At 45.0% G+C, this 27,700-nt stretch overlaps 13 protein-coding genes across 13 annotated transcripts; 9 read left to right on the top strand and 4 right to left on the bottom strand.

The window, feature by feature from the left end:
* Positions 1–267: 267 nt before the first annotated feature.
* N7469_002298 (oleate hydratase) lies at positions 268–1,915 on the top strand (the record flags this gene model as incomplete). The annotated part of the gene is made up of 3 exons (XM_056641218.1): positions 268–516; positions 623–798; positions 856–1,915. The coding sequence occupies 3 exons, from the start codon at positions 268–270 to the stop codon at positions 1,913–1,915; spliced, it is 1,485 nt and encodes a 494-aa protein (XP_056503712.1).
* Positions 1,916–2,767: 852 nt separating this feature from the next.
* On the top strand, positions 2,768–3,664 carry N7469_002297 (uncharacterized protein; the record flags this gene model as incomplete). Its single annotated transcript, XM_056641217.1, has 2 exons — positions 2,768–3,314; positions 3,501–3,664. 2 exons carry the CDS (start codon positions 2,768–2,770, stop codon positions 3,662–3,664), a joined length of 711 nt encoding a protein of 236 aa, XP_056503711.1.
* A 110-nt stretch (positions 3,665–3,774) lies between these two features.
* N7469_002296 (uncharacterized protein) lies at positions 3,775–4,008 on the top strand (the record flags this gene model as incomplete). Its single annotated transcript, XM_056641216.1, has 1 exon — positions 3,775–4,008. The coding sequence occupies one exon, from the start codon at positions 3,775–3,777 to the stop codon at positions 4,006–4,008; it is 234 nt and encodes a 77-aa protein (XP_056503710.1).
* Positions 4,009–4,211: 203 nt separating this feature from the next.
* Positions 4,212–5,504, top strand: N7469_002295 (uncharacterized protein; the record flags this gene model as incomplete). The annotated part of the gene is made up of 1 exon (XM_056641215.1): positions 4,212–5,504. The coding sequence occupies one exon, from the start codon at positions 4,212–4,214 to the stop codon at positions 5,502–5,504; it is 1,293 nt and encodes a 430-aa protein (XP_056503709.1).
* A 2,236-nt stretch (positions 5,505–7,740) lies between these two features.
* N7469_002294 (UDP-Glycosyltransferase/glycogen phosphorylase) lies at positions 7,741–8,142 on the top strand (the record flags this gene model as incomplete). Its single annotated transcript, XM_056641214.1, has 1 exon — positions 7,741–8,142. The coding sequence occupies one exon, from the start codon at positions 7,741–7,743 to the stop codon at positions 8,140–8,142; it is 402 nt and encodes a 133-aa protein (XP_056503708.1).
* Positions 8,143–8,351: 209 nt separating this feature from the next.
* Positions 8,352–9,577, top strand: N7469_002293 (uncharacterized protein; the record flags this gene model as incomplete). Its single annotated transcript, XM_056641213.1, has 5 exons — positions 8,352–8,434; positions 8,553–8,684; positions 8,740–8,849; positions 8,911–9,059; positions 9,155–9,577. The coding sequence occupies 5 exons, from the start codon at positions 8,352–8,354 to the stop codon at positions 9,575–9,577; spliced, it is 897 nt and encodes a 298-aa protein (XP_056503707.1).
* Positions 9,578–10,969: 1,392 nt separating this feature from the next.
* On the top strand, positions 10,970–12,030 carry N7469_002292 (lactate dehydrogenase/glycoside hydrolase; the record flags this gene model as incomplete). Its single annotated transcript, XM_056641212.1, has 4 exons — positions 10,970–11,111; positions 11,155–11,241; positions 11,311–11,540; positions 11,593–12,030. The coding sequence occupies 4 exons, from the start codon at positions 10,970–10,972 to the stop codon at positions 12,028–12,030; spliced, it is 897 nt and encodes a 298-aa protein (XP_056503706.1).
* Positions 12,031–12,567: 537 nt separating this feature from the next.
* N7469_002291 (phosphoenolpyruvate synthase) lies at positions 12,568–15,012 on the bottom strand (the record flags this gene model as incomplete). Its single annotated transcript, XM_056641211.1, has 1 exon — positions 12,568–15,012. The coding sequence occupies one exon, from the start codon at positions 15,010–15,012 to the stop codon at positions 12,568–12,570; it is 2,445 nt and encodes an 814-aa protein (XP_056503705.1).
* Positions 15,013–15,605: 593 nt separating this feature from the next.
* Positions 15,606–17,292, top strand: N7469_002290 (oleate hydratase; the record flags this gene model as incomplete). The annotated part of the gene is made up of 2 exons (XM_056641210.1): positions 15,606–16,168; positions 16,227–17,292. 2 exons carry the CDS (start codon positions 15,606–15,608, stop codon positions 17,290–17,292), a joined length of 1,629 nt encoding a protein of 542 aa, XP_056503704.1.
* Positions 17,293–17,821: 529 nt separating this feature from the next.
* Positions 17,822–19,070, bottom strand: N7469_002289 (BTB domain transcription factor; the record flags this gene model as incomplete). Its single annotated transcript, XM_056641209.1, is given in 3 exon segments — positions 17,822–17,898; positions 17,917–18,161; positions 18,220–19,070. 3 exon segments carry the CDS (start codon positions 19,068–19,070, stop codon positions 17,822–17,824), a joined length of 1,173 nt encoding a protein of 390 aa, XP_056503703.1.
* Positions 19,071–20,378: 1,308 nt separating this feature from the next.
* On the bottom strand, positions 20,379–21,082 carry N7469_002288 (Con-6 family protein; the record flags this gene model as incomplete). The annotated part of the gene is made up of 4 exons (XM_056641208.1): positions 20,379–20,469; positions 20,526–20,675; positions 20,766–20,969; positions 21,021–21,082. 4 exons carry the CDS (start codon positions 21,080–21,082, stop codon positions 20,379–20,381), a joined length of 507 nt encoding a protein of 168 aa, XP_056503702.1.
* Positions 21,083–22,140: 1,058 nt separating this feature from the next.
* N7469_002287 (uncharacterized protein) lies at positions 22,141–22,522 on the bottom strand (the record flags this gene model as incomplete). Its single annotated transcript, XM_056641207.1, has 2 exons — positions 22,141–22,199; positions 22,258–22,522. 2 exons carry the CDS (start codon positions 22,520–22,522, stop codon positions 22,141–22,143), a joined length of 324 nt encoding a protein of 107 aa, XP_056503701.1.
* Positions 22,523–23,108: 586 nt separating this feature from the next.
* N7469_002286 (oleate hydratase) lies at positions 23,109–24,803 on the top strand (the record flags this gene model as incomplete). The annotated part of the gene is made up of 2 exons (XM_056641206.1): positions 23,109–23,656; positions 23,717–24,803. The coding sequence occupies 2 exons, from the start codon at positions 23,109–23,111 to the stop codon at positions 24,801–24,803; spliced, it is 1,635 nt and encodes a 544-aa protein (XP_056503700.1).
* Positions 24,804–27,700: the final 2,897 nt, after the last annotated feature.

Below are 27,700 nucleotides of genomic sequence, written 5' to 3'. Positions count from 1 at the left end.
ATACTAGGAAAGAGAAGAGCATGATCATCTGATAACACAAAGGACGCATGGTATTCGAGAATCTAGAACTGAAATCAACGCAGCATCGTCAGGCCATCATGCTAGGTTACGCCACCTTGATAAATACAAGAAGGACGTTCGTAACATATCTGCAGGATTCTCATATCATCTACCAACGAGGCCGTCCAACGACTTTGGAAATAAATATAACCAGTGCTTCTGCATCGATAGCAACCCAAGAAGTCTCCAAATGAAATCACCCATAAAATGGTTCACAATCGCGACCCTCAGAACGTTCAAGCCTGGCTGGTTGGAGGCGGTGTCGCATCACTAGCGGCGGCGGTCTTTTTGATCAACCAGGCCAATGTCCCACCTCATCATGTCCACATACTCGATATCCACCATGGTTCCGGTGGAGCAATGAAGACCTCAGGGAATTCAAGAGATGGTTATGTACTTCACACTGGCGCACAACCATATTTCCATGAAGAGTGTGTGAAAGACCTCCTATCCATGGTCCCTAGTCCTGGAAATTGGAAACAAAGTTGTTGGGAGGACCTGAAACAGCATGAGTTGTACACAAGGCCGATTAACAAGCCCCACGCACGTGTTCATACGACAGAGCGAAAAAGGACCATATTATATGGACATGCACAAATTGGGGATCGGTACGAAACTCCGCATGGACCTCATCAAGTTCATTGTAGATGGAGAGAAGTGCTTTGACTCAAAGCGAATCAACGATGTGTTTGATGAGGGGTTTTTCAATACTGAGTTCTGGATGTTATGGTCTACCACGTAAGTAGTTGGTTCTTTTGCCTTATTTACGTTACTTGATTACTGATTTGTGTCCAGATTTATGCTTCAAAAGTGGCATAGTGCATCTGAGTTCCACAGACTGCTCACCAAATATCTCCTTGAAATGCACACTCATAATGATGTGCGGGAGCTGGACAGGACCCAGTTCAGTCTCTATGAATCTCTGATCATTCCAATAACTTCATATTTGAAGGAAAAAGGTGTTGATTTCCGATTTCACGCAATGGTCACCAATCTCGAATTGTATCCAGCTAGTGATCCAACTACTGTATCAGAAATTATAATGGAGGAAAATGGAAAGGAAGTGCTCGTTACAGTAGATCCTATTGACATCGTTATTGTGACTTTAGGTTCAATGGCTTCAGGAATGCAGACTGGATCTAACAGCGAACCACCTGCTTCTCTGTCCCCAGATATAATGAAATGTGGAGAGTGGCTGCTATGGGAGAAGCTTGGGCAGCAGTCCCTGAAGTTTGGAAATCCTCCTAATTTTTCGTCGCGGCCAGACGAGTCGAAGATTGAAACTTTCACGGTTACTTTACATGATTCCGACTTCATGAAACTCTATACAAAACTTACTTCGGACAAGCCTGGCACAGGTGCACTGCTCACTATAATGGAGAGCCCTTGGGGCTTGAATATCAGTGTCCCTCATCAGCCTGTGTTTGCAACTCAGTCCAAGATTTGCCATGTCATTTGGGGCTATGCTTTGCACCCTGAAATGGTGGGAAGATACGTCAAAAAATCGATGGAAGATTGCTCTGGTGCAGAGATCTTCGTAGAGCTTCTTTCACATCTAGGCTTCCCCATCGACCCACTTCTTTCAACGTCAATCACAATCCCTTGTCTTATGCCACTAGGGACGTCGATGTTATTATCTCGTACGCACCAGGATCGTCCAAGGGTTATCCCGCATAATACCACGAACATCGCTTTGATCGGGCAATATGTTGAAATCCCAAATGACACCAGCTTGAGTGTGGAGTACAGTGTGCGAGGAGCGCAGGTAGCGGTGTGTGAGCTGATGGGGTTGCCGCACACGGTTCCGAAAATTTGGAAAAACAAACTTCTCGAGGTATTCGAGTTGCTACTGTGATAGTAACCTGCGAAACATCCCTCAGTCGTTCCAACTGCCATTCGTGTACCTGCTGTGTGTGATTATTGTTAGTACGTGCATGGGGCTTCATTTGAATCAAAGTATAATTATTAGTATAGTACTGTGAACGCTACAAATGGGGCTTCACTTGAACTACAAAGTTTTTTTTTTTTTTGGGCCAATTTTTTTTCACCCTCTTCACGGCATGAGAGATCCCTTTATGGCTCCAAGCCAGTGATTAAAGCTGAATCGTATTGACTCAATCGCAAAGCGTCATTCTTGTAATGACAGTAACAACAAACACATGTGACTTCATGGCCGAGAGAAATATTGGTAGATAGATTGGCCGAACTAGTCATGAATACGCTTGGTACCCTGGCATATCTTGGGATAACGCCATCACCCCATAGGCCCTGTTCACACATCCATGGAGAATCTTTGTCTATTCACCTCAGTGAGGGCCGAGATCCTCGGGGTGTGAGGCAATGAGGCAAGTACATTACACCATTCATTGGATATGGCATGACAGTTAGTTCTGGACCGGTCGCCCACCCCGTTAAGGAAGTTAAATGGCACCTGCTAAGATGTAGTACCGTACTCCATACTTTAGTGTTGCAAGGGTCGGCAGATTGGGTTAAATAGAGCGGTTTCCTACGGATCTGCACCCGCGATCAGGAATCGGCCCAACACCAGAGTCGACATTCGTAAACGTCTAGAGATAATCAGACCAATTCAAATCGAGCCCAAATTTTCGCCACAAAACCTATCTATAATCAGAACGGAGTTAAGGACTGATACAGGTGAAAATGGCTCAGTCAAAGTCGAGTGAACCGGATTTCCTTTTACCACGTTATGCTCATGACTTCCCAATTCAAGGGTTCGGGCGGGCGTGCTGAAAAAGTCCGCATTTTGGGTACCTACACATCAGTCACAAAATCCAAAGATGCAGCTCATCGCTGTCTTTTTGACGCTGGATATGAGCGTGAATGGTTTTCTACGTTCGAGACAAACCCTGAGACCCTCGAAGAGCTAGCCAGCCATTATGGAACTGGAATCGTTGTCTATGCCATCGCGGTAGATGGTACAATGTTCCGCGTTCGCATCTCGACGTCGCCAAACAAGTTGCATTTGACGACTCATAATGAAGATGGCCGGGTTCCGACCTCTCTCTATTATGTTGTGCAGACGAATGCCCCATATTGCAGTCATGAACGGAGACCTATCTATGATACCCACGTTGAAGGGATTTTCAAAGCTTATGACGAGGCCAGAAAGTTCGCAAAAACTTTGCTTCTGATCCGAGGAAGACGGGGTCACCGCATCAAGCTACCAGGGTTACTTCGAGGCTGGTCCGTTGGAGAGAGATTGCGAGTATGGCGAGAATGTCATTGTGCATGCGGTAGGTTCCAGCGACGAAAATTATTTTGTGAGTGTCATCAAAGGGCAAGAGTTGGAGAGTGTGAGATTGGCCGAGGCGTCATTCAGAATGTCTTAATTAAGTTCGTTGCCTTGTATTTGATCAGACTATTTGAGCAGGTCTACTGTTAGGTAGTCTACAGAAAATTTTTGGAAATGAATTGAAAAGCTACGGAAACCGATTTTAAGCCAGCCTACCCAGATAAGCGGTTGTCGGCTGCAGGGCCTGCTGATCTTGCAAATGCGGAAGGTGCTACAAAGCTTAGCTGGGTCATCAGAGGTATGAGATCAAGACTTGGTCGAGAACATGAAGGGTACTTCTGCTTCAAATAGGGCACCAAAAATGTACAATGTCTTTCATGATCATCCATGCCTGTGTCTGATGCAATCCCGACCGAGAGAGATTGTATCTATTTTCGCCTGTTCTGATTCGCACGCCCGAAATGGCAAGCAACATTAGTGACGAAGCACAGCCTATGAAAATAATCGTTGCCGGAGGTTCTGTCGGTGGAGTTTCAGCAGCCCTGCGTGCAAGACGATTGAGTGAGAAAGCTTCCATTATTTTGATTGAGAAGGGTCATTATATAAGCTATGCCAATTCGGGAGCCCCTTGCGTGGTGGGTGGTGTTAATCGAAAACGATACCTTTCTTATTCACCAGACTGGCCGCAGGCCTGAAAAGTCGTTATAACTTGGATGTACGCGACAATACTGAACTAGTAGGTATATCAAAAGAACAACATTCAATTCAAGTGAGACAGGTGGGCTCAAATGTCAGCTATACCTTGCCGTACGACAAATTGATTCTCGCGCAAGGAGCTTGTCCCAAACTGCTCAGTGTACCTGGGATTGACAGGGCAAATGTTTTCCCCTTTCAAACAATGTTGGATCTTGAAAAGATCAAAAATTACATTTTTGCAAATTGCTGCCGATCCGCTGTTGTTCTTGGGGGAGGATATCTCGCATTGAAGGCCGTGGAGAGCCTTTACAGCTTTGGTCTTCCAATAAGTTTAATACACGATCAGGATCGCATTTGCGAAGACTTCGACCGCGATTTTGCCAATTTAGTGCAAACAGAACTTCTCAAAAATGGTGTTCAGCTACACCTAAACACGAGTGCCCTAAATATTGCTCCCGGTATAGTTGATGATGGCTGCTTCGTGACATTATCCAATAATGTCAACGTGCCGGCCGATCTTGTCGTCGTAGGCACTGGTCTGACGCCTCGAATCAAAATTGCAGAAGCCTCTCAGATCGAATGCAAAAACGGCATAGCGGTAAATGAATTCATGCAGACCAGTGACCCTGATATATACGCTGTCGGTGAAATGACGGGTACAAAAGGGTTACTTTTCCCAATGACAAACGTTCTTCCGCAGGGCGGGCGAGGTAGCCAACAGGGTCGAATTGCTGCTGATCATATAATGGAACGTGCGGTTCCGCATCGTGGTTGTTTCGCAACATACAGCTGCAAATTCCTTCACTTAACTGCGGCTATCGCTGGTGTCTCAGTGGAGAGACTCAGAGAAATAGGTCATTATCCTCAATTTGTGACAGTTCATGTCCCTGAACATGCAGGATATTATCCTGCATCGCATCAAATGACATTGAGGCTGGCTTTCCAAGCTGATAGTGGGCGTGTTCTTGGTGCTCAGATCATCGGCCGCTCGGGGGTAGAGAGACGTATTGATGTGTTGTCCACCGCTGTGCAATCTGGAATGACTGTTTTTGACTTAGAAGCTCTTCAACTATCATATGCGCCTGAATATGGCTCCGCAAAAGACCCAGTGAATATCGTTGGGATGGTAGCAGGCAACCTTCTCCGTGGTGATCTGCATTTAGTCTCAACTCAGCAACTGTACAAATATCTGGCCACTTCGCAGATAATCGATGTACGTCCTCAAGAAGATTTCGCCAAGGTACATGTGAAGTCGGCGGTGAATATTCCTATTGACACACTGCGTCATAACTTGGGCTGCATCGACAAACAGCGCGAGGTTATCGTTTACTCTCGAGTAGGCTATCATAGCTACCTTGCCTACCGAACCTTGGTACAGTTAGGATACACTGTTTCCAATCTAGATGGAGGATTGAAATTACTGATCGAAGGGGGCTCGGGGCCAGATTTGCTCTCTTGCAAATCCAGTGAACAGAATCAGTCAAGCCATGGTTGAATAAAATACTTCATTTGGTCTGGTGAAATGTATGTACGTGTTCGGTTTTGCGTTTTTTTAATTTTCTTTTCTGTTTGGCCAACACCGCAATACAAACGAATTTTCATCTTCCAGGCTCGTTGACCTTATTTTGATTTTATTGATAATGGTATCAATATGGATTTCAGTATCGTAAGGGCCTTCCTTGCTTGCAATATCGGCTATTCTCACCGCTAGTCTCATTCGAATGAAATGCGCGTAAACGTTCCTAGTTCATCTTTCTTGTAGGCTAAGCTATAACCATTATTGGCCACATGACGGCTGAACTAATTTTGTACTCACTATTTTGACGTATTGAGCAAAAGACCATGAGTAAGTCTCATTTCGGCTGCCTCCGTCACAGGAAATGGAGGATTATTGTTAAACGTTGTTTACTTCGCCCACAGCAGCGCCTGTATGGCGCCATCGTTCAGCAACAGGACACGGCATTCGGGATAGGATTAGATACTGCGATGTCAGTCTTCACAGAGTAGCGATGAATAATATATTCACAACTTAAATACTGGCTGGCAGTCTTTGGTTTTGGCGATCTTGCTATCTAACATCGCTTGGAATTTAACCCAAAATTAAATCGAGCGATTTTTTGTCATTCAATGCTGGAGCTAGAGATGTGGCATATTCTGGCCATGAGTGGAAAGGACCGATAAATTGTACCGCATAAAACGTATGAATGAACACTTAAAAAACCCGGAAAAGGGTTTTTCTCCTTCAAGAGGACTAGATCAGCACGCTGTCAGCCTAAGATGCGATTAATCACGGTGAAGGTACCCTTGAAGTTTCATTATCTTACCATTTTGGGAACGCGATGAGCTAGATTCGCACACTATCCTCGGCATTATAGTCACTTGGCGCTGATTTTTTGTCCCAAAGTCATGACTTTTGCGATTACTGGCATTCATGTAGTTCCGGCTTTATGCTTTAAAGCTAGCCTGGAATATTATATTCAAGCTCCGCGCCATGTTCAAACCCGGAAAGTTGTAGTCAGAAATCAGACCTTAATGTGTTCAAGATCCCAACAAAATAAGAATAGGAAAAACAAAAAAAAAGTCAAAGATGCGCTCGCAAACCAGTGACCTATAAAAAATGCCGAGATCAAATTTTTAAGAGCGCAATTCGCCGTCCATGTTGTGTTCGGAAGATCCGAAGGAGCCCATTCCCCTCTGGCGAATTCGGATAAAGAAGGCCGGTATACCTCGAGATGACCCTTTTGAGTCGCACGTCTCATCTACAGTGACAACTTACCTCTACGGAGATTAGAGATCCATCAAGAGACAGCAGAAGACATTGATCTATATTTGCATCTTACTGGGGGTTTCTTATCACGCTCAACAGGTCTGGGCTTTTGCTTTAAGCGAAACGGGGGCGCGAAGTTGGTTTTCATTGTTTTGTATGGTAACTGTATGGTAACTGAAAACTGTATGATAACCGTATTGCCTCGAGTTGACTTCACCGGTAGAAGAACGGTATCTTAAACGCAGAAACCAACGGGTGTATCAACGAGTATATTACCATCACATCGCAAGTTCAATACATATCCGCCAGATACTACTCGAACGCCGTATGTGTCAGACTTTTTTATCTCGCACTCCAGGGCAAAAATTCCATGTGCGCCAAACCATCTTGAATCCCATACGTTTTCCTTCTCGTCACCCATATGAAGCCTTCGAGACCCTTGCAATAATTATGTGCGAGATGTATCAGCGACCAACTTACAGGCATCCAATATCAGAATTCAAGGCCATAAATTCCCAAATCGGCTTTGAGGATAAGCATTGGTCTGGCCAAGTGCTCGATGTGTGTATCCCTCAATGCTTAGACACCGCTGTGTAGCATACCACTCCGGGTGAATGGACGATTCTGACCTTTTTGCAGAGCATATATGTAGGCCTATCTGCATTAACCGATGGCCCGAGATCCAGGGTTGTGATCGCCGTCAGCGGTTCTGTATACCCCATTGATTGTTTGGAGCTTGAATTCACACATGACCAATATGAAGTACCCTCCTCCGCAATCTGTGATGGGATTGTTACCGAGCTGGAAAAATACAGCAGGACGTATCTAGAAAAGATTGTCGGCGTGGCATTGCCTAGAGAGCTTCATGAGGTATTTCCGAGTCTATGTTCGCGGCTTTGGATGGAACTCGATTGTATTCCCTTGGTTATAGGGCGGCATGAAAGACCGCGCCGGCCGGAAGACCATGGCAGCCTTTCAACGTATCCCGGCTGGAATAACAAAGCTCTTGATGAACGAGCAGACTCGATGGCGAGAAAATGCATCAGGTATCTTTGGCTATCATCGTTACCATGCATTCTCAATTCTCATGCTTAATAGGTCATTTGGCGTTGGAAATATGCCATACCTGGACATTGACAATCATGGCCTAGTGAATGTCGATGCTTCGTTCCACATTCACCTGGCAGAGGCGGAAGATTACCAGAGCTCTGTTACGCCACATACATGGTCACTGGTGCAGCATTATGTTGCGGATCTCAAGCAGCGGAATATTAGGATTGCAATTTTTGGCATGACCGCCCAGGGCAATGCCAATGCCAATGCTACGAGATCTCTTATTCGATTGTCACATTCTCCTTGGAATTGATATGCGGTGGTAAGTTATCGCCGAGTTCACTTCTTAGTGGAGGGTTTTGTGCACATTGATAATAGTACGCTCCAGGTACATTCCCGACCCATCCCCCAATATCGCATATCTTGTGGAAAAAATGCGGAAATTGCTGCAGGGATCTGCATCACCTCAAGTAAACCTCAGTACTGATGAAAAACTACAATTTCTGAACTGGGTCTACAGAAATGCCAAACACCACTGGCTATGTCCTAATGGTCCGCTTCGTTCATCGCAAGAAGGAGGTGCTCATGTTGCTATTATTGATGACGTGTGTCTATCAGCATTGGCTCTCATATCTAAGCACCATGACAGCAAGAGGCCTGTCATTTTCCGAAACAACCTACATGTTTCACACTGCTCATCTGCGTCATATTAACAATCCACAGGGTGGACGTGCTTGGCTTCCTCTGGTCGTCTTTGAAGCATGTCGATATTCTGACATATCAAGCTCCAAGTCAAATTGAAGATCCTTTCATGCCAAGGAGCAAAGTGGGTTATACACTGGCCAGTGTTGACAAGTAAGTTGGCTAGTTTCTAAGTTGGATAAAATTTACACTAACACCGCTCGAGCAGGTTTGATGGATTGAACAAAAATATGAAAGATTGGGACACGGTCGTGTATGGCCGTCAGTTCAACGTGTCTTGTCGGGATTCCGGCACAACAACGATCGAGTATCCAAACGGTAGGTCATAACTTTCGATATTCAGTCTGTATATACTAATGAAGTCAATTATCACTCGAAGATAAATACATTCTCGTTGAAATGGCAACTACTCCATCATTTCAGCATGCATTAACTGTCTTGCATGCATACAAAGGGTATCACGAGCTCTTGAAATATTCCACATCGCCGGAGCGTCTCCCCAAAACTTCTTCTTTGCGTGCGCCAAACGTATGGCCATACTTCTGAAGAATTCTTCGCATCTCTCACATCCCACATCGCGTTGCATATGAGAGATCTTCAGAAGTTTCATTGTTATGAAACAGGTCAAGCCTCCAGAGCAAATCTGGAACACTCTCCTTTCCAAAGCAGAGCTTGTTATCTTGTTCTATGACCCTGAGGACTATGAAGAGAGGTTCCTAGAGGCTGTCCAAAAAGGTAAAACGGTCTTGAGAACGGAACCCTTAGGTCCATATGGCTCTCTTTTGGAAAAAGGCACAAAGGTTTTGACAGTCGGGGTTGCAGATGTCCACGCTATGAGCCAGAGCCTATTTCAGAATTTGACGCTGGGGGACCACCAGCATCTATGCAATTTCCTACCAAACAATGTGTGGGACGTATTTACCACTGCTGGAAATGCTGTGAACTGGTTTTTCCTTGCTTCAACACTAACTAAAGGAGACTGTGTTGAGCCTCATGGTGAATATATATACCGACTTGCCCAACGCCGAGCAAAGGATATTAGGTGATCTGTAACGCCAGACTTTCAAGTTTGGCAAGCTGTGTGGTCCGGAACACCAGAATGATGAAATCAGATCGTCGAGAAATCATATCCTGAGCAAACTTTCGCCCACCTACGAAGTGGATGGCTACGTCTAGAGGTATAAGGCTACTACAGCTATCGTGATCGTCTTGGATGCTGAGGTACTTCGTTTCGGGGCACGGTATCAAGGGAATGCCCTTGATACCCCACAAGCTGATCGGCGTTTTTCAAATAATCTCCCCTCCCGGGCCTCACCCCTTGTATTGGCACGAAAGGCATTTATTCAGTATCAAATTTCAGTGTATACTAGTCTCTCACAGTCTTTTAAAGTTCCATGAAAGATTATAACGCAAAGATCTTTCGAACAACAAAATACGGTCAGTGTCGAGTTTTAGTTTTTGTCCCACCATTGCGCAGCCCAAAAACTCCGCAAGAGAATAACTCCATGTATTTTCAGTAGTGAAACCAATAGTGAAACCGAATTATTTCACCTCCAAGATGTATCGAGTCATTGCCTTTAACAATAGGACACGCAGGGCCTGTGAACGTATAGCACGAACTTAGTGACCTTGAAATTGGACAGGTCGGCCAAACAGAGTTCATTCCATCCTGTTCAACGTGTTATAGCAAAACTGTGCTATTCCCTGCAAGCCATGGCAGCCTCTTACCTCATGCTTGCCGACTTGACAGTGCTCAGGCCTTCAAAAACACATGCAATACTTCAATGCTTTTTTATATGGCTTGCTTTATGCCTGAAGGGACAAATTTGATATGGTTTCATCCTATTAGAGATGATCCCTTTGAATGGAATGGGCAAGATGTTAAAACAACATCCTACAAAACAAGCAATTATTCAAACAAAGTGGGATAGTTGGATAGGTAGCTTCTGGCGTCGATACGCTGCTGGAATTTACATTGTATTTACCATACATGTTATTTACAACGTATCACTAAACTCCAACCTAGACCTAGCATAAAGTGGTGACGACAGCGGCTTTGCGTTCAGGCATAAGTCCCGGTTGCAGTGTCGAGAATAGCCAAGTATAACTCGTGATAGTGATCGACGAACTTGAATTCAAGGCAGGCTTCAAGGTTCTAGATTGACCTAGGATCTCCCGACCACTGCGGTTCAGCTCGAACAATCGCTTCCTGATGACCTCACAAGATCATTTCCAGTCATACAGGAGCATGCCTTGAATAAGCATACGTCCTCGTGAGAGTGCACGGGGCGAATGCCATATTCGAGACCTGAAATGATCAGGCCACGTTGTTACCAATTTCTCCAATATACGGCGCATTATATCTTCGTATTTTGTCAGTTATGCGCGAGGTCCCAATACCCAGATCCTAAGTGTAGTTACTTGCACCGGTTCCCAGAATGGCTTCAAAGACAACCCCGGCATTCCGGATCGCAATTATCGGTGTTGGGCAAGTTGGCACTGCTGCCGCTTATTCTATTATTCTTGCTTCACTTGCAACTGAGTTACTCATAGTTGATCTGGACAGAGAGTTGAGGGATAGTCAGATCATTGATCTTTGTGACGTTAGCTACTGCTCCAATAGCCGAACAACAGTACGAGCAGCTACTCACCAGGAAGCGCGCGAAAGTGAATATCGTGGTTATCACCGCAGGTTCGAAGTATAACAGAGGTAGGAAATCGCATCATATGTGGTTGATTGATTACATGCGTGACTGTGATGGGTCTAACGGAGGTCTAGGGGAAACCGCAGTCCAGCACACGTACAAGAAGATTTCTATTGTGCGCAGTATTGTCGAAGAAATGAAACCATTTAGAAGCGACACTATTCTCCTCGTGGTGGCAAACCCCGTGGACCTTCTCACATTCTTCGCATACGAGCTCTCCGGTCTACCAGCATCACAAGTTCTAGGCTCAGGGACATTTCTAGATTCATTGCGAGTACGAAATCTGTTGGCGCAAAAGATAAAAGTACGTTCCATTTGTTCCAGTTATACGTAAACCTCCGCTAATTCCCGATTAGATCGCGCCCGCTTCGATCGATCTCTACACAGTTGGCTTGCACGGAGACTCACAGATCGTTGCATGGTCAGATGCAACAATTGGAGGCATGCCAATGAGCAAAGTATTCGGCGCCAATGCATCGGAATGCGAAGATGCTACAAATGAGGGCATGAAAAGACTAGAGACAATGATTCGGGTAAAGGGATCGACACCTCTCGGGATCGGAGCTGCCGTATCCAGTATTTGCTCTTCCATCACAAGTGATCAACGAAATATTCGTCCTATATGCTATATGCAGCCAGAGTGGGGATGCTGTTTCAGTATGCCGGCAGTCCTTGGGCGAGCAGGCGTCGTGAAGAAAATTGACATGGCACTAGACAGTACTGAGAAGATGGCTCTGGAGCAGTCAGTGAAAGAACTAAAGGCTACCATTGAGAATGTCAGTCAGAACCAGTAAATATGAATCGACGTGGCAAGATATAGCTGGATCCATGAAGAATTGTCCGAATTTCATTCTTAAGGAAAGCTTTGTGTCCATCTTTCTGAATGATTCAACTGAATCCAGACTCAGGATGATAAGTAGGGCGTCCTGGTACTCGGGTGTACTAGATTCTCTTAAGGCTTGCTCTGATCTACACAAGCTACGCTCGTCTGCATCTCAAGACAGTCCATGCAAACTGTAAGATGTAAGTGCTGGACATGTCGGGAGTGTGGGCAGTTTAGGCTTGTTTGAAACTAGTGAGATATTGCATTTTATCAAGATTGAAGTGCACTCCATTTTGGTATGAGAATGAACTACATTTGATACTGTGTTTTAATCTGAAAAGAGAGTGCCATACGGTTTGCGAACGTTCAAATGCAGCAGATACAGTACAGTTGTTCGAACATTCATATGAGAGACAATTTTGATTGTGGTGCAGTAAATATTGACCCAATGAGAGAGTCATGCGCACACTCTTAACATGTTATTCAAATCTGGAAACACGACTAGTCATTAAAGCATATTTGATTCGTTGGTGATAGCAGAAAGGCGTTCCTGCTCGCTAGCAGCTGCGTATGCCTTGACTGAAGCAAAGCTGTCCGGGCTGACAGAAATGGAATCGATGCCAGCTTTTACCAGGAACTTTGCAAATTCCGGATGATCACTTGGCGCCTGTCCGCAGATTCCAACCTTGCAGCCACTGCGGTGTGCCGTTCCGATGACCTGCGTAATCATCCATTCGACAGCCGCGTCTTGCTCGTTGAATAGATCTGCCAGCTCACCCGAGTCACGGTCAACCCCGAGCGTTAACTGAGTCAAATCGTTCGAACCGATTGAGAACCCGTCAAAGTAATTGGCGAACTCCGCGGCCAAGATGACGTTGGATGGAATCTCACACATGACATATACTTGCAGGCCATGTTCGCCGCGCTTGAGTCCATGGTCCGCCATAGCGTGCAGTACCCTTTCCGCCTCACTGATGGTCCGACAAAATGGAATCATTGGTATAGCATTGGTGAACCCCATCTCTTCCCGTAGTCGCTTGATAGCCAAGCACTCGAGTGCGAAACCCTCTTCATAGAGTGGCGAGTAATAACGGGAAGCCCCACGGAAGCCAATCATAGGATTTTCCTCATTTGGTTCAAACTCAGCACCCCCAATGAGCCCGGAGTATTCGTTTGTTTTGAAGTCACTCATGCGAACTATCGCGGGTTTAGGGTAGACTGTTGCGCAAAGAGCCGCGAAGCCATGCGCTAGCTTATCAACAAAATACTTCGGTTTGTTCTCGTATCCAATGGTCAAGTTCGCTATTTCTTCCTTGACTTTTATATCCTTCAACTGATCAAAATGGACGAGCGCCATAGGATGAATCCGAATAGCATTTGTCACGACGAATTCCATACGGGCAAGCCCAATCCCATCAGTCGGAAGTCGCCACCAGCGGTACGCTGCGGCAGGATTGGCGAGATTGATCATAATTTTTGTGTTTATGGATGGGAAATTTGCGAGATCCAAGGTCTCCGTGGCGATATCGGAGATGCCTTCATATACAAAACCCTTGTCACCTTCTGCACAAGACACTGTGACATCTTGGCCGGTGTGAAGAACGTAAGTTGCATTGCCAGTGCCTACTACAGCTGGAAGCCCAAGCTCGCGGCTGACAATGGCCGCATGCGAAGTGCGTCCGCCGTGGTCTGTGATAATGGCCTTGGCACGCTTCATAAGGGGCACCCAGTCTGGGTCAGTGGTTTTTGTCACCAGGATTGAGCCGTCAAAAAAGTCTTTGGCGTCCTTGGCCGTTTCAATCATACAGAGACGGCCAGACACGGCAGCATCTCCAACTGAAAGACCGGCTGTCAGAAGTGGTCCTTTCTTGCTGATCCTGTAGGTTCGGAGAACACCAGCGTCGCGTCGCGAGTGAACTGTTTCAGGCCTGGCTTGGACGATAAACATTCCCCCGGTGACACCATCCTTTGCCCATTCGATGTCCATAGGACATCCATAGTGTTTTTCAATTATACATGCCCAGCGGCTCAATTGGATAATTTCCTGGTTCTCCAGCACAAACGCAGCACGCTCTGCCTTGGATGTCGGTATATTGCGGGTCGGGATACCGTCACCTCCATAAACCATCTTCAATTTCTTGTCACCCTGCTTTTTCTCGATAATTGGGACGAGGTACTTATCCTTCAAAAATGGCTTGAAGACTTGATACTCGTCGGGATTGACCGTTCCTTGGACGACATTCTCTCCTAACCCCCACGCTGCATTGATGAGCACGATCTGGTCAAACCCACTTTCAGTGTCGATAGAGAACATGACGCCGGATCCACTCGCATCGGATCGGACCATTCGTTGTACGCCGATGGAAAGAGCGACACGCAAATGGTCGAAGCCTTTGGCCTGTCGATAGCTGAGGGCGCGGTCTGTAAAAAGCGAGGCATAGCAGCGCCGGCAGGCATTTAGAAGATCGTCCACCCCAGAAATATTCAGAAAGGTCTCCTGTTGGCCCGCAAAACTTGCGTCCGGCAAGTCTTCCGCTGTCGCACTTGAACGCACGGCCACGCCAACATCTTTGATTCCCACTTGAGCTGAAAGGTCACGGTAGGCTAACCTGATCGCATTTACAAGATCCGCCGACCAAGCACCGCGGAGGAACAGTTGACGTATCGCGTGGCCAGTCTCAGCTAGGCTCGCCTGACCAGATTTCCACTGTTCAATCAACAGGCCTATCTCTTGGCGAATGCCATTGTAGTCCACAAAGTGCCAGTATGCACGCGCTGTAGTCGCAAATCCAGGCGGCACCTCAATCCCTTTCCTTCCGAGGCCAACGATCATCTCGCCGATGGAGGCGTTCTTCCCACCCACTAGGGATACATCGCTGCGAGTCACCTCATCGAAAGTGACAACTAGAGCCCCGGCTCTAGTGGTATCTTTTATGTCTTCTCCTTGATCCATCCTTGAGCTCATTACCAGATATCCTGTGCTTGCTATGGAGTACTTTTCCGTTGACAGGCTAATCCAGGCAGATCAAAACAGATTCAATTATGAGCTTGCACAGTTCTCTGAGAACTAAATTGCTGTTGAGGTGACATGGGTAGATATCAGGTCCATTCAAAGAAAGGCGATGACGACATGAGCCCAGCTCAAGAGTGCCGTATAACTTTACCCTACGTTTACGGAATGCAGTAACTAAAACCTTAACTCCCCAATGCTTTCTATGGTCTAGCCAAGCGTTCCCACGGCTCTGAGTGGCGAATGGAATCATTCCTTCCCAGTATGTACAATCCGTGTGTATACTTACGATCTACGATCTTCGTAGAATGGCCTCGAACTTCGAGCTAACAAATGGTCGACAGCCGTAGAGGCCAATATGACTACCCTGACAACATGATGCACACGTAATGATGACGCATCGTAGTTGGTTTGGGCTGATACTTACTCTAGACTGTACGAAAAAGAAACTCCGAATAGCCACTGCTATTTATTATGGTAGTTTGGCGTGTTTACTTCAAGCTTACAACCTGTGATTAGATTCACATGATTTCAACATGGCAACCACGTTGCCCAATCCTGGCTCCATTCCCAATCGAATCCCCGGCCATGTTCAAGCTTGGCTTATCGGCAGTGGCATTGCTTCTCTTGCCGCAGCTGCACACTTGGTCAACGATGCCAACATTCCTGGCTCTAATATCCATATTTTAGATATACACTCTGGTTCGGGTGGAGGGATGAACCCGTCTGGCGATGCTGTAAACGGATATTTCCTTCCCTTCGAATGTCATCCACATTTTCAAGGCAGCTGCATGGAAAGGTTTTTATCTATTGTTCCAAGCCAGACATGGCCTGGCACGAGCGTAATGGATACGGTTCGAAAGTTCGAAAAAATCGAACGGCCGCCTCCACAAGACTTTGCTCTTGTACGAGCACTAAAACATGGGGACTCAAGCCCAGTAATACTTGATACGAAAGGCATCCATATTGGAGCGAAAGACCGGTGGAGCCTTATTAAGTTCATATTGGAGAATGAAAAAGGAATCGGATCTAAGACAATCAAGGATGTGTTGGACGAATCATTCTTCGAAACAACCTTCTGGATGATGTGGGCCACGACGTGAGTGCCTTTGCCCGGGAATTACCAAAACCATAATTTGCCTAATTTGGTTGATCAGCTTCGGACTGCAGCCTTGGCATAGTGCTATTGAATTTCAGAGACACCTTCGCAAATATCTAGAGGACATTCACTCGCTTAACAACCTCAAATCATCAAATCGAACGGAGTATAATCTCTACGAGTCCATCATCATTCCTGTCACTGCTTTTTTAAAAGATCAAGGAGTTTCGTTCTGTTTCAACGCTGAGGTAACAAATTTAATGGTTTATCCCGAGAGTGACCCATGCATTGTCACCGGAATTGAGGTAGTCAAGGACGGGACAAAACGCCAGATCCCAGTATGCCTCGATGATATAGTTATTGTCACTTTAGGCTCGACCAGTGCGGGTGCTGCCCTTGGGACTAATGTTTCTTCGCCTCCTAACTTGTCCATCAATTGGGAAGATCGGATGTTTCGTGACTGGCGACTATGGCAGAAGCTCGCTCAAATTTCTCCGAAGTTTGGGAACCCTACCAATTTTCTGTCTCAAGGTTTGCAGTCTACGGTGGAATCTTTTACCACGACATTCGACGGACCCGATTTCATGGTGCTATACGAGAGACTTACTCATGACCGACCAGGAACAGGAGCGAAAGTTTCTTTGACGCAAAGCAACTGGTCAATCACTCTCAGTGTTCCCCATCAACCGGTCTTTCCAGACCAATCAAATAATACAAATATTATTTGTGGGTATGCCTTGAGCCCACTTAAGGAAGGGAACTACGTGAAGAAGCCGATGTACGAGTGCTCTGGAGAAGAGATTCTTATCGAAGTTCTCTCCTATCTGAATTTTCCCGTGAAGTCCATCTTACCGAGTTCAAAAACCATCCCATGTGGAATGCCTTTGGGGACTGCTCCGTTCCTTCCACGGTATAACTGGAATCGACCGAATGTCATTCCGCATCACACCACTAACCTGGCATGTATTGGTCAATTTGTGGAAATACCTGAGTACACCACTTCCAGTATGGAGTACAGTGTACGTGGTGCACAGATTGCTGTAGCAGAATTGATGAGGTTGCCACGGAAATCCGAGAAGATCAAAAAAAACATATTGCTTGAGGTCTTGGATTTGATAATTTGATTCTCGTTGCTTGGAAGGAAATTTACCCCATTCATGAAACAAAACAGAAATTCTTTTACTCTATAAAACTCAATTCTTGTTTACAGAGCAATTTCAACTGCAATGCATAGAAATCTAAAGTTGAAGACGGCAACATGAGCAAATAAGTTTATGTTATGCAAGCTATGCCTTATTTGAAACGTGCTAGACTTTTTAAATGTGGAACTACCGAAGGGGCAACCCGGAGGCAGTCCGGTATCCGAGCCATAGAGGTGTGGAGATAGAGAACAGATAGATGCAGTAGATGTACAAGTAGAAAAAAATGTTATCTGTATCGTCCAAAGAATGAGATAACTACATAGAATACATAATTCATGAGCACCACTAATCTGTATCCGGGCCATACACCCACCTATACGTACCCCTTCGAGGATCCTGGGAAATATCAAGGTGGGCAAGGAATACGTTCCATAACCTTGAAACTTGCATCGACCGTTCGAACTGAGTAAAATGATGATATTCATTACATCATAACCGACAAAGAGGACTTTTAGCGATCCCAGACGGTGGAGATTTTCGGTACGTGAAGGACCCGGAGCCCCAAGTCTCCGTAAACCGGATCAATCCCTAGCAGCAATTAGTTACTCAGTACTTCACAATTCAAAGACTGTAAATAGTTACCTCGTAGATTGTTTTCTCTCTCGTTGTTCACTCGCGCCATTTCATCCAATTCTTGGTCCGCTCTCATCCTATCCACGTGTCGCCCCTCAGGTACAATAGAAGAGGTTTCCTTACGGGACCGGCCGACAAGGAGAATTTGGGCATTAGCATATTCGATGAGTTCAGGCTTTAATGGCACCCAGCGATAGAAACCAAATATTTCTCTGAACCTGCACATAGGATCAGGTACTTGGAACTGGAATAGCAGATAGCGCTCTTAAAACTCACCTTTCCGGATAGTTCGGGCCCTTAGGAAGGCTAACAGATGATGGACTTGAAAGTTGAGGGTTCTTCGACTGCACAAGCCAACTTCCTCGTGCGCGGAGACCAAAATCTTGCTGGACTGGGCCAAGGGTTTCAGGATTTGTCAGAATATATGACAAATAGGAATTCCGCTGTGCTGAAGTGATTGTGTAGATGCCTTTTGCAAACAGCGTCGCGTCTGGCATGACTCTTGAACCGTAAGTCTGGGTTTTATACTCTGCCCCAGCAATCAAGTCCTTTTCAAGCTCCTTCAGGGTTATTCCAGCTTTTTCAACAAATGCCATTTCTTTGACCCGGCCTGATGTTGGAAAAACTTTTTTAGGGACCACAAGCAGTCGGAATTTGGTGCCTAACTCTGTTGAGGTATCACTTTGAATTGAGCCTGGTTCCCCCGGGGTTGGACGGAGAACAATGAAACTTCTCGCAACATCATTGATTCCACGGGCCCCGAGAACATCGACCCGGGATCGATAGAAGAAGTAAATAAGACCTTTTTCAAGAGTCTTGAATGATTTGATATCTTCTCCAAGGTATTTCGGAACGTCAGTCACAGGGATCTTATCTCTAAGACTTTTCTTTTCGTGTTCTTCAGGGAACAGCAAGGTCTCTTCAAATTTGACTGTTGGCTCAGAGGCCTCCCTGTGCTTCTGATCAAAGTCATTTTTCATATGTTGGTGAATCATTTTGGTGGGTTTTTTCTTGGCTTTCTTCGGTCCAGGACTTTGAACAGTCGATCTTTCTCGTTTGGTGCTGGCCTTTTCCTCGTTCTTTATATGGGATCCGTCCAGAACACTGTGGTTAGTAGACATCATCATGTTGAAGTTGTATTGAAAAATTTCTGATTGAAATAATGTTTCTCAGCTAAACCAAAAACGTTGAAGTGTTACCGAGTAGTAATATATCAAGAGATCAGAAAACTTGAGCCTGTATTACAAAAGAACCCAATTGAGGAAAGATAGACAGGAAAATGGGTCTGGTGTAGACAGCTTTGACGTGACGGTTTGGGATTCATGGAGTCAGAACAGACAGAATCCTCTATTCGGAGAATTCTCCATATAATATATACGGCTAATTGTATTCAATGGATGATAACGATATGACCTGGGGACCACTTGACAGAATCCTAGACTTGTCTACTCCCGGCCGGAAGTACCATTGCGGGCAATTACTCTCATCCCTGGTTCCTGCGCACATGGCAGATATGAGAAGCGAAAGACCTCTCCGAATGGCTATGTCTATGAAGAAAAACGTTGGAAAAAAGTTAAAATTTTCTGAGGTGGGATGGAAAAGCTTTGGTGACAATTCTTTTCCTTGTCGCGTGTTTTCAACTAGCTGCACGCGGGAAAATTTGGTCGGTAACTTGCCACCAACCACGCATCATCTCCAAGGGCTAGGCCGATCTAGACCAGTAGATTTCCACCAGGTCCAACATGGGATTTTAATAGATATAAATCATTGGCTCATTCAATTATTTATCACGTACGATCATAAGACGAAGATTTTCCTTTTCATTGCTTGGTCAGAAGTAGTCACTTGTCCACGCACTGACTCTACCGACGCGTGATGATATGTGGGAATTATGGTTTGCCATTGACAAACTTGGCATTCTAGAAACATTGAAATAAGACTGCATAAATCACGTGCTTGTATCGATGAACCTCACTTTTGTGACTCAAGACCAGTGACAATTTGCTGTCGTTACCGATGACCCACTCGACCACGATACTCTTTGCAGGAGTCTGGAACTTTGCAAGATGTATAGAGGGACTAAAAGTCAATAATTGTTCGAAATAAACTATTTTAGATCTCAGAAATGCTATATAAGGGCAGAATCTCGCTATGAGTAGATAAATTGAACACGACTGCGAGACTCCTTTGTTGGAGAAGCCTTCATTATTAATGTCCAGAGTATAATATACAATTCCCGCGGGCATTATTCTGTCCAATTTTTGCCTTATTCAGTGATGCTGCTGACAACAGCTCTTGCCGTTCGATTAAGATACTGATGTTGTTTTATGAATAACGGTACTGACATTCAACTGCTAGGATATAACTGGGATTTCTGAATTTAACATTCACTATGTCATATATAAGTATAGACCAACTGAAGATTTTTCAATATACTACTCTGCGAGGCTATCGCTTTCAATTTCGTTCAAGTGCTCGGCGGCCCGTTGATGACCTTCCTCGCTGACCAAAGGGTTCTTCTGTGCGCTGAGATGGTTATGATTAAAAGGTATCCAGGGTGATGGACAGGAACCTGGACTTACGCTTTTAGACCCGCTGCCACTCTAATGGGATCTTTGGCTTTCTCCTGCTCATGATATAGTTCCTGACGGGCTGCTTCGTCATCTATCTCCTGCAACATGTTCCACGCATGTTCTTTTCCTTCGGCCGAAACAAGCGGGTTGCGAAGAGCTCTGTATTGCGTTAGTATATTTAGTCTTCCCCAATAACCCTTTGGAAAAAGTGTCAAAGTATACTAAGTATACTACGAGGGGAGAGCATACGCCTTGTATCCACGAGCGGCATTGATTCTCTCCTGGAGAGTAATTGGTCTCTCATCCCCGAGTAAACTTCGTGGCTGGCGATGATAAGGAACATGTATACTTTCTTCACTAAGCTCTAGACGTGCCTCGTCCTCATGCAACTTATTTAGCATCTCCCTTGCATGCTCCTTTGCCTCATTAGAGACGTGTTCATTGTGCAATGCCCTCAATTACTTCGTAAGTCATATGCAAGCAATTGGTAGAGAAAGGGCTTACGCTTTGTAGCCGCGAGCGGCATTTATTCTTTCTTCGGGAGAAGTTGGAAATTTGCGTGGCATGCCAGAATCATTTGCAATCCACTGAAGGGTTAGATATTCCCGATCACTAAGTAGATAGAGCAGGGTAAATATAGTTTATGAGTTCTACAGAGTGGTTCGTTCTGTATGAGAGAATGCCGTGGTTTACAGTACTTCTACCCTTTTTTCAAAATGCAATTCCGAAAGGGGCTCGTATTGAAATTACTGGAATATATATATACATATGCAAGCCCATCCCAAGGTTGCTCAGAAACCACATGATATCGAAGGTGATAATACCAAAAAGTTATTTAATTTAATACGAGAATAATTGCGTAATTCATGCACAGATTCAAACTCTCGTCGCTTTCCTGTGGCCCTAGTCACCTTAAGAACCATGATCATAGGCTGATTTTACATCAGAACCAAGTCTACAGAGGCGGGTGAAGACGTAATTCTCCCGTATTTCATTCGTTCCACCCGTTCCGCCTGACCTAGCCCACGTTACTAATGTCATGAGCCTGTTTCTCTATATGATCCATTGTTTAGGAAGCACGCTGGGTCTACAGTTACATCAATGATACCTGAATGATAGACTAGTCCAATAGATCTAGAACCTTGTCTAAACACAGCCCCATATTTTGTGGGGACATATCTGTTCGGATGTCGAATGGATATCAGATAAAGCATGCCATGGATTTGTGATTTTCATGGCGCTGCATAAATAGACTACTCTTATTTTTGGTGAAATGGGCCTGTGAAACTGTATTCTAAAGAATCGAGATATTGAGCTTCGAAAAGACCACCAGTTCCAGTAGGTAAATTTCTGTCCCACGTTGAGGCCTTTACAGCGAAATTCGAAATCAGATTCCCCTCGAAGACACACTCGCTTTCTTTCCCAAAGCCCCACTCTAGGCTTGATTTGGCTAGAAAGCCCCTTATCATAAAGTTTAGTAACTGTGATTGGCTGTGAGAGCGACATGAAACAGGGCGATCCGGGGTTGACACTCTAGTGGGTCGCTGGGAAAGAAAGCGAATGTGTCTTCGAGGGGAATCTGTTTTCGAATTCCACTGTATATTACATTAAAGTAGGACCAATTTCAGTAGTACTCATAGTAAAACCGAGCTTTCTTTTCCTGAGTAAAGTAAAATCCATTATCTTGATTGCGTTGTCAGTTGTTGGTATATCCATCATTTGATGGGACAGGGACACTCACCATCCATTTTGAGAGTGATGCCGATTCCAGCGTCAAAATCCACACTCTCCGCAATTTCTATGGCCTGCGCCGGAGAACTATGGTCCCAAGAATCCCACTTGACATTGATAGCCTCTACCTCTCCGGTGAAATGCTCTAGTCTGCTTCCAGGACCAAGATAACCTTGTCCATTATTATTATTGTCCAAAAGTCCCACCAACATATGAGGGTACTTCCGATTCAATGACAGTGTAATATTGGCGTCGGTAAACTTTGCTCTAGGCATAGTGTGACATTCTTTAGGGTTGAAGAAAGGTGGGTGGCAGGGTATGGTTTTAAAGCAGTCGTTGGAGCTGTCTATGATGTGATCCCAATTGCGGATAATGTTGTGGAAAATTATCTGAGCATATGTATACGGCGATTAGATACGTAGCGTCATAATTACCACTACATCATTGTATATGGAACAAACCGCAGTCATTACCGTTGGCTCTTTCTCTAGAACGGACAATGTACATGTATGTTCCCGTATTTCTCCGCTGTCTTAATTCGCAATTTCCCTATCCACCAATCCGATGCTCAAAAAGGATCATACGTTCAAAATATACATCTTGGTCTAGCCTCAATTGTCATGAGACTGATCTTTCATGTGACCAACTGTCACTACGCACCAGGCCGGGTCTATAGCCCACCTGAATGATAGTTCAGTTTAGGTCTAGAACACCCTCTTACACAGTGCTATGAGCCAACATTTAATCGATGTCTTATTTAATGGAACTAAACAACCTGATGAAAAGCACACTATGTATATGAGGAGAAATACTTGGTGCTGAATCACCTGATCTGAATCACTTGAATCTGAATCTTTCAAAATGAGTCCCAAAGTTCCAGTCAATCGCGACCCTGAGAGCATTAAGGCATGGCTTATTGGCAGTGGCATCGCGTCACTGGCCGCGGCCGTACACCTCATCAAAGATGCAAAACTGCCAGGGTCTAATATCCATATACTTGACCGTCATGAGAAGTCTGGAGGCGGAATAACTAGCTCTGGAGATTCAGAAAATGGATTCGTAATCCACCCGGGGAGCCTGCCATACTTTCATGCTGAATGTGTCGAGAATCTACTATCTTTAGTTCCCAAAACACAAGGGTCAGACGAGTCTTTATTGGACTCTATCAGAGACTTCGAAGTGGGAGAGGCACCTCCACTTGGGAGAGTTGCCAATACACGATTCATTAGAAACAAAGGAGACAGTTCCGAACGATCCAATGCAGATCAACTTTCCATTGGACCCTATCATCGGTTGCAACTTATGAAAGTTCTGCTGGAAAATGAATTTTTACTCGGGAGAAATCGCATCCAGGATTATTTTGGAGATGAATTTTTTGGATCCGACTTTTGGGTTTTATGGTCTACTACGTGAGTCGCTCATAACACTCAATAGGGTTCTTTATCCGGCTTACACTGTTAAACAATTAGATTTGCTCTAAGACCGTGGCATAGTGCTATCGAGTTCCAGCGATGTCTCCGCAAACATCTCCCAGACATCCACAGCCTTAATAATGTGAAAAGCCTGGATCGGACTCGATATACTTTGTATGAATCAGTTATTCTACCAATATCAGCGTATCTTCTCTCGGAGGGCGTTAATTTTCATTTCAATGCGAAAGTTGTTGATGTGAGAATGAACTCCAATGACGATTGCCACAGCGGTTCAAACACGGTTACAGAGCTTATTTTACGAGAAAACAACGAAGAGCAAACAATTAAGGTCAATTCGACTGATATCACCATCGTCACTCTTGGGTCGCCAAACTCAGGTGCCCAATTAGGAACCAACTTTGAGCCACCTCTGCAGCCTTCTGATCCCGATGACTTTACATACGGTGATTGGTCATTATGGTTTCACCTTGCCCAAAAGGCTCCTAAATTCGGTTCCCCATTGAATTTCAATTCCAGTGTCGGGCAGTCTACTCTAGTAACATTTACAGCGACTCTCTATGACCCGCAGTTTATGTATTTATATCGAATGCTGACCCATGATGTTGCGGGCTCTGGTGCACTGGTTTCTTTCCCCGATAGTAATTGGCTACTCAGCATCAGTGTTCCTCACCAGCCCGTTTTTTCTAATCAGCCCACACACACATATGTTATCTGGGGGTATGGCTTGAGACCCGAAAAAATGGGCAATGTTGTTGACAAACCAATGGCAAACTGTTCGGGGGAGGAGATCATGACAGAACTACTCTCTCACCTCAACTTCCCTGTGGAGAGCATTCTTCCCAGATCAAATACTATTCCGTGTCTCCTACCCCTTGCAACGTCAACGCTTCTGCCCAGACATGTGAAAGATCGGCCTGAAGTTCTACCACCTAACACTACTAATATTGCAGTTGTTGGGCAATTCACTGAGATTCCCCGCGAAACGACCTTCAGCATCGAATATAGCGTGCGGGGTGCCCAGACTGCAGTTTATCAGTTAATGGGGCTCAAAAAATCAGTGCCTAAGGTTAAGACAAATATTCTTCTCGACGTTTTCGATCTGCTTGCAGAGGGCATCAAATAACTGAATCTGAACCCGGAATCCTGCGTTATTACTCATCTCGGTCGCCAGGATGTCAGAAGGGAAGGGTTGGACTATTGCTGTGTTTTGTTTGTCTTTAGCAAAAGTTTTAGTTATTGAATGGTTTCCTTTTCCTGGCTTTAGCTTCTTTGTCTTCCATCTTCCAAAATCAGATGAACTTAATAATGGCTTCCTATTGGCTTCTGTGTATACTTTGACATGTGATTCCTGACCATAACTAATTGTACCAATCACAGCAAGGGAAAGGTCAATCATGCGTAACGTATCACAGATGCTGGGCTTTTGCCCACGCGGTGTAGAGATATAAATATTGGGAAGTGAAACGAGCGTGCACATCAGTCTAACAGGAGAGGGGAGGGTAGGGTGTTTCTGGTGATATCTTATGCCGCCAGAGTAGAGGATAGTGACGACATTCGGGCACTGGAAATAGATCCTGCGATCCTAAAGCTCTCAAGACATGACGAATCTCGTGAGACACCTCAGAGAAAAGTCGACCACTTTTTGGTACGGTATGCAGCTGATTTTCCTACGCAATCTTGTTTCATATTGAAATTTTGAAACGTGGCGGATGGTGATGGATGGTGGTCGCAAATCGGCTTGGTGGCTTCAATTGCGATAAAGTCTTCCACAGTGTTATGTTTCGGATACCATCTTTCCGATGCTTTTTAGACATCGCGTGAATATATGATCGTTGCAAACAGGTAATTATACATTGGAAGAGCTATCGACAGTTGTCGATGGCCCTACTTACAGCCGGACTCTGGCGTATACTTGGGAAACTACCATGAATATGTTTTCCAATATAGTATACAAGTTCCTTGAAAATAATCGCGACTGGCGAAACTAGGCTTCGGAACCGGAATTCACGGCTCCTAAGTCACCGTCGTTCGGATGACGGAGTTTGCGGTTGTCCGTTATTAACTACGATTGAGTGGCAGTCAAGGAGCATACACGAACATATGGTATTGATGTACGAAAGTAGTAGCTAGCAATCCTACATGGTTTAGAGCACTTCGAAATCGCCTATCGCCCATATATCTGAAAGCCTTTTCTGCACTGTTATGTTCCATCCAGGACCACATCGCGGAAGTTCGCCATCGGCAAGAGTGTACTTACAGGTATCGGGGAACCGTGCTTCTCGTAGGTTTTTCAGTTCCAATTGTAATGTTCCTACTTTGCCTCGGAGCTCTATGATACAAGTCTTATCGGCCTGCCAGCCAGGACAAGGATTATGTAAAGGAATTGGCCTAATATGGGAGGAAGCTTATATACATCCATTTAGATAACATGGGGAGAGTCCAGACTTCAGAAAAATATGAGGCCGCAGATAGTGGCAAAAAGGTGCTCGATGGCACAAGCTTCTCTTTGGAAAGAAGGATTGATTGAATGGGTTTGATAACCACCTTTTTCACCCTAGCCATGGGACCGTATATTTCCCTGTTAATATTGTATCCCCTGCTGCCTGATCTCGGGGTTCATGGCTAACCTCTATCTCTGCATGCGAAAAGATGAGGTGTACTCTGCTGCGGTTGAGATGACGCAACGTTCGTCAATGGTTGAACGAAATATTGGAATACATATTCTAAGGTATATTATGAGAAATATGAGGTCCAGTTACTTTATTTGAAAGGCTATGGCGTACAAGAAAGTGGAAAACTTCAGCAATTCGATCATATTGTACTGTATTTCATACTCGACCCTTCATGTTGACGATGACTCGTATCATCACAAAGGGTTGCAAATCTACTTTTAATCATCATAATAGTAATCATAAAAGGTAGCCCACATTACAGTATCGGCGCACTTGGGCCTGTCGAATGTATCCACATCATCATCTCGACAAACAGGCAGCGCAGCCTTCCACTAAACATCTGAAAGCCGCAACCATGACTTGGGCATTTGCCAGTCACTGAAATGGACTAGATACGCCCGTGAAGCCTCCGCTGTAGTGTAGCATTCAACTCTTCATCCTTATCCTCGGACATATATTGATCATGATCCTTGGCACGGCACTCGCCTGTCGATAAGGCAATCCGACTTCAGGGCTACCATGATGAGCAGAGAGCCCTGTTTGATCATCTGAACCAAGTCCTGGAGTCGTTTCAGGTGAGATTGCTCCACATTCTCGATGATCGGGAGCAATGCTCCCGGAATGAGTTGTCATATAGGCTGTAGATTTGCTAGGTAGTCCAAGTGGGGCACAGCCTTCTTAACAAGAAGTCGTTTCTCAGAAGATTCTGACTGAGCCTAGCTGACCATATGATAAATATGTATTGAAAGTTTTCTATCTTTGAAGTATACGGATGCCCTAAAAATGCGAGTAACGAATCTGTACAGATCCTTTCTGGGAGGCTGTTGACTTTATTTGAGAGCATCGTTGTAAATTCCATGACCACTTCAAAAAAGCAAATTTGGGAGGTGAAACAAGAAAGATAGCCAAAACATAGAGTCAGAACTGATTGAAATTCGGATTTGAATTCGATGTTAAAAGTAATGGGCCAAGCTCGATATCAACGGAAGCAAACTCAAGTTAACACAAAATATCTCTCAAATGCCGTGTGCAAATGTCGACAGAGGCAAATTTCGAAAGTGCAGGTTCGCGCCACTATTCCGTGTTTGATGCATTCTGTGAGACTTGTGCGTAGGTCCAACACCAACAAGAGATATTCCCAAAAAGACGGCCCAGATTCAGCGTTTCTAAATCAGATTGTCGTGATATGGGAGTACGTTGGATCAATGATCGGCAAGGCCGAGATCGCAATACCATGAAATGCGTTCACTGCCTGTGTCCGAGCTTCCAGCTCCAGTGCTTGCCAACTGCAATGCTGAAGAAGAGTGTCAATCTCGTCTTCCAGTCATTCATTTGATTCGCCCATCAG

Source organism: Penicillium citrinum, assembly GCF_028827155.1.
Source record: "Penicillium citrinum strain IBT 23319 chromosome Unknown utg000002l:1.0-3833315.0:1.0-3834789.0, whole genome shotgun sequence".
Lineage (NCBI taxonomy): Eukaryota > Fungi > Ascomycota > Eurotiomycetes > Eurotiales > Aspergillaceae > Penicillium > Penicillium citrinum.
The sequence above is the reverse complement of the archived record's forward strand: the minus strand, read 5'-3'. Positions and strand labels throughout refer to the sequence as shown.